This window comes from Vigna radiata, chromosome 2 (genome assembly GCF_000741045.1).
Source record: "Vigna radiata var. radiata cultivar VC1973A chromosome 2, Vradiata_ver6, whole genome shotgun sequence".
Taxonomy (NCBI): domain Eukaryota; kingdom Viridiplantae; phylum Streptophyta; class Magnoliopsida; order Fabales; family Fabaceae; genus Vigna; species Vigna radiata.
Window position 1 is genome coordinate 8,439,896 of NC_028352.1, and position 10,638 is coordinate 8,450,533.

Consider the following 10,638-nt stretch of genomic DNA (forward strand, 5'->3'; position numbering starts at 1 on the left):
TAACTATTATATGTATTTTCATCACCCATTTTTAAACGTGATTATCATAAATTTTTCTTTTAATAATTATGTCCATCAATATTTAGTTATATTATGATAGTTCATTTTTTTGTCTTGAATTTTTTTTAAATAGGTACATAAAAGAATATACATGTTTTAAAAGTGGTAAAAAAAAAGATACACGTGAAGATGAAAATATTAAAAATTCAATTTCTTCACCTATTTTGAAATATGACGTTAATGATCTAATTTTTTATTTTTATTTTATTAATGAAAACAATCAAATATATAAATTTTAAGTGTATTATTTTGACTCTCTGAAAATTATTAATAAAAATAAGGTTTTAAGATACTAAAAAATAAAATAAAAAAATTTATACAATTAAACACTCATTCTTATATAAAAAATTCACGACAAATGAAAATATTTAGAAAATCATAAATTAAATAAGCAATTGAGATTGGGATATGAAATATAAAATATGTTAAACATAAGAATGAATTTATTAGATATTAGATATTGAATAATTTGAACAATTTAGAAAGACAGTGTATAAAATTGTGTAAAAGAATTCTTCAGATGAAATGAGTAAAATAATAAAATGAGTCCAAAAACTAAAAAAAAAATAGTGAAAGTCATTATTATTGTTTACAGCAAGAAACAAAGATTAATAATAATTTGAATTCATATATTACGTTTCTAGTTTGGTTTATAAATACATCGCTAGTAAGTGTAATGGTTGGTCGCTTAATAATAGACAATTATTACATTTTCTATTAGCAAACTAATCATATATGATTTTATAAATACATATAAGATACTTAGGATTATTTTTTTTTTCTCATTTAATTGGTTCAAAACTTAAAATGCATAAATAACTTTTGGATAATGATATTTAGACAACATTTTTTTTACAATATTTGAACATTGATTACATGTCAATATGTGATTGATCAAAAATTACTCCATAATCAATAATAATAATCATAAACACTATTGAGGAGTAGTTTTTGACCAATCACAGATTGACACGTAATCAATGTTCAAATATTGTCAAAAAAATGTTGTCTAAATATCATTATCCATAACTTTTTAACAATTTTTTCTCACACCTAACTTACTAACATGAAAAGAATCTATATATTTACTTAGAATAATATTAGAATAAAATAGTAACTATTGCCTTGAAAGAAGAAAATGACAATAAATTAAAAAAAAATACATATTTAATTTTACGCTATATTCTTAATGTGTATAAAGTTAGATAAATACAATTATATATAGCATTGCACAATATTTTTTTTAAAATAATGAGACTATTTTTTCTATAAAATGAGACTGATTTAATTTAACATTATATTTAAATCGATCAAACTTAATTTCCAATTTATTTCTAAAATAACCAAATCGAATAAGTCGTACCATGATCAAACCAATTTTAATTGACAGTCAGCAAAATGAAATCTGTGAAGAAAGAATGAAAAAAAAAAAACATTAAAAATGGAGAAAGAAAAAGGAAGACAGAAGAGGAAGCAGTGTGAACAACTTCTCAAAGTTTCCACTTTCGACATTGCCGACGGCCCCAAAAGACACCGTCATTCGTTCCTTTTCTCTCACTAGATTTCTGATATTACTGTCTTCATTTGTGTTTGGGTGTGTCAAAGCACAGAGAGAGAAAGATGGCTATGAACCAATCAAAGGCTGTGTTGCTGAGAGTGAGTTTGGTGGTGGTGGCTCTCTGCATAGCAGGATACATAGTGGGTCCCCCTCTCTACTGGCATTTCGTTGAAGGTTTGGCTGCAGTCAGCCACTCTTCTCCTTCTGCTTGTGCCCCCTGCGTCTGTGATTGCTCTTCTCAACCTATTCTTTCCATTCCTCAAGGTCTTTCTCTGTTCTGTTTCAGATCTGATTTCCTTAATTACTCAATTACCCGTTTCGTGATCTTGCTAAAAAAATCATCTTTTCTTAATTGGGTGGGCTTTGGGCGAGATTTTTGAGATCTGTGTACTGTTGGTATTTTTATTTTTAGTTTTGTTATACTTGTGTAAGGTGGGTGTTAGTTCAATCGTGGAAGTTGAATCATGAGTGCTTCAACTGATATGAGCAAATAATTCTTAAACTTGTGGTTCTGTTTTCCGGGAATAGTGATTTGATGAGACGACAGTGTTGATAAAACTTGTCAAACTATGGTGCAGATGGGTTTGTTTCTTTAACTTTGTTGTGCTAGGGAATTTGGTTTTTGTTTGAGACTTAAGTAGACCAGTGAAAAGTTACAGGTTTCAAACTTTTACATGAATCGCTTTTGATGGGACTTACTAGAACTGTTGTTAGAGCAATGAAAACGGTGCAGTTTTAATGAATTTCTGAGAATAATTTGCTCTTGAACTTTCAAGTGGATGTTAGTGCCTATTAAGAAACTTGATCTACCTCTGCCCCTTCCTCATTACACTTTCCCATTGTTTTAAATTTGATATTAAGAATGAGTTATAAAGAAAGTAATTGTCAATTGCAAGTTAAAATCTGCTGCGTCCATGTTGATCTGCACTTTCTCTGTCAAATTTATGAAACTACTTACAACAAATATGAAACTAAGTACCATAACCTTGGGTTGCTATTGTTTCCTTCGGTTATCACTAATAAACTGATAAATCCACAATCATATTGATTGTAATCTCATTTTTTCGTACTGTTACAACTATTGTAACTCTAATTGAGTGTCATCGTGATTAATATAGTGCTCATTTCTCTTCATCTAATTGCAAATTGAGCATGTACTTATTCAGTTTCTTTCTGTGATTCTGCAGGTCTGAGCAACACTTCCTTTGGAGGTTGGTTTCGTCTCCTGGATGAACTACAGAGAATCATATAATAATCCATCTTCTTCTTGATATACATTTTGTCTAACACTTTTATGACTGTAGAACTGTTGGAGTTGAAGTAACAATGTTTAAGTAACTTTAAGTAGTAAGATAGCTATTATTAGTTCTCATAATTTAGGATATCATAAATTTCATGCATCACTTTCATGTTTTTCCTTTTGATTATGAAAAGAAAAAGGAAAAAAGTTAATTATTGGCCTACTTTCATGTTTAAAACATCTATTTTTCTTGAAGTGTGTCTACTGTAGCTTTTTGTTTTATGTCACCTTTGTATTCATGTCAACTGCTTACAGGCGACTTACATGATTGTGGATAGCAAACTAAATAATAACGCCAAAATCCTTATTGTACTAAACTTTTCCTTAGGTTACATGTTCCTTTAAGATTCATTGCCCACTTTAAATATTATGAACAACAAATTTTAATCTTGTACTGGATAATCCTCTGCTAGAAAACAACATGAAAACTCAATGGCAGAAGTTGTCATCCGCCAGCAGCATTGTCACAAAACATGCTATATTCATTTTTATTTTTATTTTGTGGTTTCAAGTAACATTAACAGCTGCTTTTCCTTTTGTTGATTGGAACTGTTATTCAGATTGTGCAAAGTCTGATCCAGAAGTGAGTGGAGACACTGAGAAAAACTTTGCAGAGCTATTGACAGAGGAACTGAAGCTGCGGGAGAACCAAGCCATGGAAAATCAGCAACATGCTGACATGGCACTGCTTGAGGCAAAGAAGTTTGCATCACAGTATCAGAAGGAAGCTGACAAGTGCAATTCAGGGATGGAAACTTGCGAAGAAGCTAGGGAGAAGTCTGAGTTGGCATTAGTGGAGCAGAAGAAGCTAACTGCATTGTGGGAACTTAGAGCACGTCAGAAAGGGTGGAAGGAAGGGCTTGCTAAATCTCATGCACGCTCTCAAGGAAAAGTGCAGAGTTCTTAGATACATTACATGCTTTCATAATAGTTTTCAATACTGATAATAGAAAAAGCAAGTAATCCTGTCTCTCACTTGTGTTTGTGAAAGATCAAGTGTATCATACAAATGTTGTATTTCTATCATTCATTTTTGGATATTCAATCTACGTGTATCACCGTTTAAATCATAATATTATTTAACATAAATTGGTAATTGAATTACATAAATATTTATTTACCTATGAAATCAATATAAAGATAATATTGGAAATAAAAGCTTACTGTATTAAACTTGAAAAGAAATATTAAGTTGTAACTCTTCCAAGTTATTACTTATTTTCAAAAGTTTTTAGAAAGCTCATTGATATTGATGAATTATCACGTTATGTTGAAATAAAAATCAACAAACTCTTCATTTCAATAAATTAGACAATTATTTTTTCATTAATTTTTATTTAATAAAATTCTACGCTTATTCTACATTTAGATATTAATTGAATCTTCATTAAAAAAATATTTCTAAGTATTCAATTTCTTTTATTTATTTTAATGAATTTCAAATGTTTAATTTTTCTATCAACAAAATGATATGATTGATACTTTTACCTTGTCATCTAATTTATTTGTCATGTATCATTTTATATTAATCACAATATCATTTTATACTAGTTACAAAATGTCACATTTATTAACTCACAATTAAACAAGATTACAAAGAACATAACACTAACGTCACTTAACTAATAGAAAAAATAGAGATATATAAATTAATTAAAAAATATAAAATTTATGAGCACTTAAAGTAATAGAATATCTAATTTGTGAGTGCTTAAATTAATAAAAGTCTTGAAAATACATAAATGTACAATAAATATTAGACTTAAATAAATTTTATTTTTTACATTGATATTGTTGGTTTTTATTTGAAGAGATAGAGTTAACAATAAACACGAGCATTTTAAATTGTTAAAAAACGATTTTACATTAATTACACATAAATGTATTTATTTCAGTTTGATAATTAATAGAAAGTGAGGGAAGAGGGAAGTGTGATTCAATAATCAGTAAGTCATCAACCAATCTTTGACTTTATTTATACAACGCTAGCATTAGTCACACATGAAACGGGCTGGAGTTGATAATAAAATAAGAGCCTTGAATACTTTCATGTAGGCAAAGACAAAGATGTCATGATAGATCTGAAAACCTCCAATACCAATTAATATTTGCAACCTCCAACCAGAATCAACAACCTGTTACTCACTTCAATGCTTTCTTGGACATGTTTCACACCATTAACAAAGTCCCCATCTGAAAATTACAACATAAATGCATGTCACGACTGAATGAATGAAGACCAAATTTAATTAGAGTCATACGTAAAGGACGTTGAACTCCAACCTCATGACCACTTTGATTTCAAGTTTTTTTTTTTCTTATCAAGGTTTTTTTTTTAAATGCATGTCAAAGTTTTTTTTCTTGTTTTCGAAGGTACCTCAAAAATGCGCTATTAAAGGAACTAGAAAAACGAAATTAGCATCCATTAATCTTACTTTGACAAGAAAAGTACCTTAAGCAAATAGTAAAGGGCACGTACCAAAACATTTTTTGATTCCTGAGCGAATAATTGAGTGAAGAAGAATCTAAACTGTGCCCCTTACAGAGTCAGCAACGTGTGGAAGGAATATGGTAAGATCATCTAAGTTGGAGCAGTTTTGAATGCTCAATCCTTTCTCGTTTGCCAAATGCAATAGACATATGAAGCACAAGTGAGGAGAGATGTCACTAACGGTTGCAGCAGCATTGCATTCGCTAGGAAAGGTCGCCAGCATATTCCTGAAAGATAAGGTATCTTTTTGACCCTTTAGTATAAAGAGTCAAAAAAACAAATCAATGTAAAAATTAGCATTTATAATTCAACAGAAAAGAGAGAAAATATTAAATTGTTGATTTACTTTTAACATAAAGCAAAGAAAAATATATACAACGTTAGCAATGGAAAAGAATCCTAAAGAAAACAAAAAATGTCGTGAAGAAGTCTCACTGTAACAAGCATTTAGTTTGTCTTGAGGAAACCCAAAAGCGAAAGATTAATTTAAAAATTTATAACTAGACAACGAATATTTTGTACTCCGCAATTTCAACGAAATGGTGGAATCTTGACATACCTGTGAAGGAAGTTTAACAGATTCTTGAACATGGTCCCAAATAGTAATTTTTAGTGCATGAACATCAACTTGTTTGGAAGTCTTGTCATACTGGACTTCAATTTTATTGACCTGTCATTTGAAAATATGCATATACATGAGTTCTAACTTCAATATTTTCGACTGAAAATTAATGATAAGGACTGTGTAACTGTTCTCCTTTCAGCACTTAATGTAAGAAAATTATGTCAAGAGTAAGTGTGCAAATTGTTCACTAAAAGCCACCTGGCGAGGCTGACTAATAAGAGTGTTGGAGTCCTCCACATCACTATGAAGATCACCTCCGTAGTCACCAAAGTCATCCCCACCAACACTTCCATTGTCCCAAGTAGGGAATGATTCATATTCATTGGATTGTTCTCTAGCTCCGTCTACAGAAAAACTCCGGAAGTTAAAACACAACGTAGCAACAGATGAAAATGCGCTACATGTATTTTTTTTAATATTTGTTGATATACATTTTACATATATAGAAAGAGATATGATCACGGTATACCAAATATGATGTTGATGTAATTAAATGACATTTATCTCCAGAAATATGATCGAATTACAGCACGTCAAGCTTGGCAGAATGAAAGTTTTATGCTTTAACTACTTTTAAAAATTATTATAATTTTATCAACTTTGACAGTCGAATGAAACAGAAGATTTTAACAAATTATTATAGAATTTAAAATTTAATTCATACTTCAAACACATACATATATACATATATATTGAAATCACAAATTTACAACTGCAAATTTTACCTGGAAACCTGTTTGCCCTCCTCCCGAGACACTAATAAAGAAAGCATAGAAAACCATCAGTGATATAAAATAAGCATCACTCCATGCCTTCACATTCATCAGTAGAACACTTAAAACCTCATAATTAAAAGAAACTACCTTCACATTAGACAGAAGGAACAACTTGACAAGATCCTCTGGCTGATAGTGGCAGTCCTCGGGAAGTTTTGTATTGCAGGGCAATTTGCTTTCGGGGAGTAGTAACGATTTGGGATTCTTGGGAGAAGAAAATATATCTAGCATTTCCTTCTCAAGAGAATTTGTGAAATTTAATTCAACTTCAGCCTGTCTCTTACTCTTTGGCTGCCTACTTTTTAGGGTCGACCCATCTTCGGAAGTAGGATGAACCTCTGAGGCTACAACAAAGACTCTTAATTAATTACCATACTGATTTCTAAAAAATATAAAAGTATTCAAATTTTTATCTGGTATCCAAACCGCACCTTTGGATTTACGATACTTCCAATGATCTGGGCCTGCCCATGCGTTTTGCTTAGAATTAAGACCCAGACTCAAAAACAAATATCCGTCAACACTGTCAAATCTGTCATCCATATCAGCGTCTGGAGAGGGAAATGGCCCATCGCTGTCCTGCAAGTACAAGATTTGGAATGATATTAAAACAAGTACATTATTCACGTTTTAAATGTTTCTATGGTTTAAAACTAAAAAAAACCTGGGGGAAATTGGGAAAACTTGGATCTGCATCATCATTATAGCCTACATCGGCAACAACCATATGGTCATCGTGATCGTCACTCCAGGCATTGCTGTTCTCATATTCTTCTCTGTCAAAACCACTTTCATTATTAAAAGAAGTGTCGAGATCTTCAGCTAAATTATTGTCGTGATGTTGAACATCAGTGGGCCTTCTGTTACTTTCATCAAATAAGTTTACTATAGTCGTCAGAGTTGGAGAAATTTCATCCTTCACACGCATGTCCAACACCATCTGCTCGATACAATCTACAGAACAAAGTAAGTCCGCTCTGAATGCGCTCTATTTCAGATGTAACTAACGACAGTTTCTCCATATTTTGTAAAAAGCAACAAACCTTTGACAAAAGAAAGATCGATAGTATCTGAAATATCAGATTGATTTTGTTTTGCCATACACTTCGCAGGAACTTCTAGTGAATCAAAGAGCACCCTACATCCACCGTATACACCAAGATTATTCATTAAAAGACCCTTGGCTCCACCTTCATCAAATTTTGCTGTTGTCTGGCGATAGAGTGGATCCACGACAAATGCAGCTGAAAAAACACACAACAGCATACCCATTATCAGCACAACCTGGACTCCATACATTGTCAAACAGTAACAGAAAGAGATTAGGATTTGAGATCACCGTCAAACTTCTTTACATTGAGTGCTTCGAAAGATGATTCCAATGTTGACAAAGGTGACAACTGCATCAAAAAACAACTATTAAAACAAAGCAACGTGTTTAACCAGTCAAGGCCAGAGATCCATAGACCACGGACCTTTTTGTTTGTTTCTTTCCTGCTTTCTTCTCCTCCACTGTCAATATTAGCACCATCCAGGCTAGCGTCTGACTGACATGATGGCATCATGGCTTAGCATTAGAACTAATTAAGAGCCAAATATTACAAAAATCAAAAGTAAATGAAGTGCACTCTGAATTTGAAATCATGCAGACATTCATTAATCATTAGCTAGTTACCAAGCATTCTTTAGAATTAGAGCACTAGTAATTCGATAAGGAAGCAAAACAATGCTACTTGAACTCCTACGGCAAATAAATCACCTAGGGAGCTCACTACAAACGCCGTTTTCATTTTTCAAAAAACAAAGAACAAGAAAATGATAAATTGTAACCTTGCTCAGCTTCTTGGCCTGCTCTATTCATCCCACCAAGAACTTTATATGCCTCAGAATGCACTGAATCTACTCTTAATGAATAAATTTTGACTCCAGCCTCAAGAGTGCAGCTTGCCTGCCCAAACAAAATTCCAATGAACATCTGCATTCTACATAAACATAACTTTGCTTCAAGTGTCACTGCTGTGAGATTGAAAGTAGTTATTCACTCTCGTAAGCTAATTTGTGCTATGCATAAACAAAGAATCAAGCAAATATTAAACAGGGCTTTAAATTTAAGTAACAATCCTTGATGCTGCAGGAATTTGCAGATATGGTCGCAAAAGCCTCGTAAACCATGACGTTGGGGACGAAATTGAAGTGGCTGACTATCTTTCAAAACCTTGACGGCGGAGTTTGTATAAAATTCAAGTTTAAATTTAAATATATCACACGTGACATCTGACTATGCGAGTAAACTCCATTAAAAAAAAAAATCTCATAAATTATCAAACTGCATATTAATGAGAACATACTTTTTGAAAATTAGTCTCCGAGTCATCTTCTTGTTCGGCCTTGATGATATCAGTAAGGTGATCGATCAGGTTCAACTCCCATGTATTTTTCTGATTAATTTTCTGCAAACACAAAAAAATAAAAACAAAAAACAAAAACAGAATAGTCTTTAATTAAAAACATTTGCTTTAGATTTTACATTCTCGCTGGCTAGTTTGATGCAGTTTTGGAACAAATCGAGGATTTGCTGTTTGTTGAGGCAGGGATCCGAGTTGGCCAAAAGAGGTTGGCTGAAGCCGAGGCTCTTGCGGCGGATGGCGGCTGCGCGGGCCGCGCGGGCCTCGGCCCGCTCGAGCTGGTCGTTGTTGGAGCCCAAGAAGAAGGTGCTGGTGGGGGACTGAATGCGGAACCTCTGCTTCTGACCCACCAATGGGTTGGGGCTTAGGGTTTCCGCCATGGAGTTTGCGGATCGGTGTTAGGGTTTGATTCGGAAGTGGGAAAATCGGAATCGGAGACGCAGAGATTTGGGAGAAACGGGAATGGGTTGTTTTCCCTCCAATTCTGTAATTTGAACTCGTGATTCTGTGAGAAACAAACACACTATGCCTCAAATAATCAATAATTTATTTTAACATATAAAACATATCGCAATTAATCTTATAAAAATATCTTTAATATATAAATTGCACTTAAATTTATAATTTAAACTAAAATACAATTTTGGTCTCATTTAAATTATTATTTTTATTTTAGCTTCTAAATATTGAAAATTTTACTAAGTGAAAACGGAATAATTTAGATACATGAGTAAATTTATCCATAAATTTTAAAAAATAGTAAATTTTAAACTTGTTGTGCACAGTGTGTAACTCGTGTTTTAAAATACAATTTCTTATAACAAAAGTCCGATTTTGAATCACTATTTGAGGTTTTTAAGCTAAAAGAATATAAAATAATATAGTGGTAATAAAATGATAATTAAGTGGAAGATTTATAAAGGAAATAAACATAAATAAGTTAAAAATAAACTAAATTAATAAATATTTTTTTATATATTATTTATTGTACCTCTAATAATTTCACATTAAAATTTAAGAAAAATCTTTCAATGTCAATGACAAATATATTATTAATTAGGTTTTAATATAACATCAAAGAACAATCTCCCAAAGAATTTAGCAACTTAAAGCAACAACAAAATAATCTACAAACATGAAAAGATGAGATAAAATTTCTCTTTATATTATAATCTTAATACATAAGTAAATTGCAATGATAATTAAATTATTAAAAGTATAACTCAAATATTTAAAAAATATATATTTTAATTGTAGTTTAATTATACAAAACTTATATAATTTATTATAATTTAAAAGAATAATTATGTAAACAAAATATACATTTTCTAATATTAATTTATATAAGGGTTAAATATGTTTTTAGTCAATCTTCTCAGCTTTTCTTCCTCCTTCACTGGCCTTATCTCCTTCCTTGCATCTT

General features: G+C 31.5%; 2 protein-coding genes across 3 annotated transcripts; one reads left to right on the forward strand and one right to left on the reverse strand.

The window, feature by feature from the left end:
* The first annotated feature begins 1,467 nt into the window (after positions 1 to 1,467).
* LOC106756214 lies at positions 1,468 to 3,988 on the forward strand. The gene is made up of 3 exons (XM_014638534.2): positions 1,468 to 1,882; positions 2,806 to 2,829; positions 3,479 to 3,988. The coding sequence occupies exons 1-3, from the start codon at positions 1,681 to 1,683 to the stop codon at positions 3,823 to 3,825; spliced, it is 573 nt and encodes a 190-aa protein (XP_014494020.1). The 5' UTR covers positions 1,468 to 1,680; the 3' UTR covers positions 3,826 to 3,988.
* An 850-nt stretch (positions 3,989 to 4,838) lies between these two features.
* LOC106755210 (condensin complex subunit 2) lies at positions 4,839 to 9,734 on the reverse strand. Of its 2 annotated transcripts, none has more exons than XM_022778552.1 (14): positions 9,338 to 9,734; positions 9,159 to 9,260; positions 8,641 to 8,758; positions 8,286 to 8,353; positions 8,150 to 8,210; positions 7,854 to 8,054; positions 7,475 to 7,764; positions 7,242 to 7,389; positions 6,898 to 7,148; positions 6,760 to 6,790; positions 6,233 to 6,378; positions 5,969 to 6,079; positions 5,398 to 5,662; positions 4,839 to 5,111 (listed from the first exon to the last, which is right to left on the reverse strand). In XM_022778552.1, the coding sequence occupies exons 1-13, from the start codon at positions 9,593 to 9,595 to the stop codon at positions 5,444 to 5,446; spliced, it is 2,004 nt and encodes a 667-aa protein (XP_022634273.1). In that variant the 5' UTR covers positions 9,596 to 9,734; the 3' UTR covers positions 4,839 to 5,111; positions 5,398 to 5,443. The 2 variants fall into 2 exon arrangements, with proteins under 2 accessions (XP_022634273.1, XP_014492814.1); XM_014637328.2 differs by having other exon boundaries at positions 6,898 to 7,154.
* Positions 9,735 to 10,638: the final 904 nt, after the last annotated feature.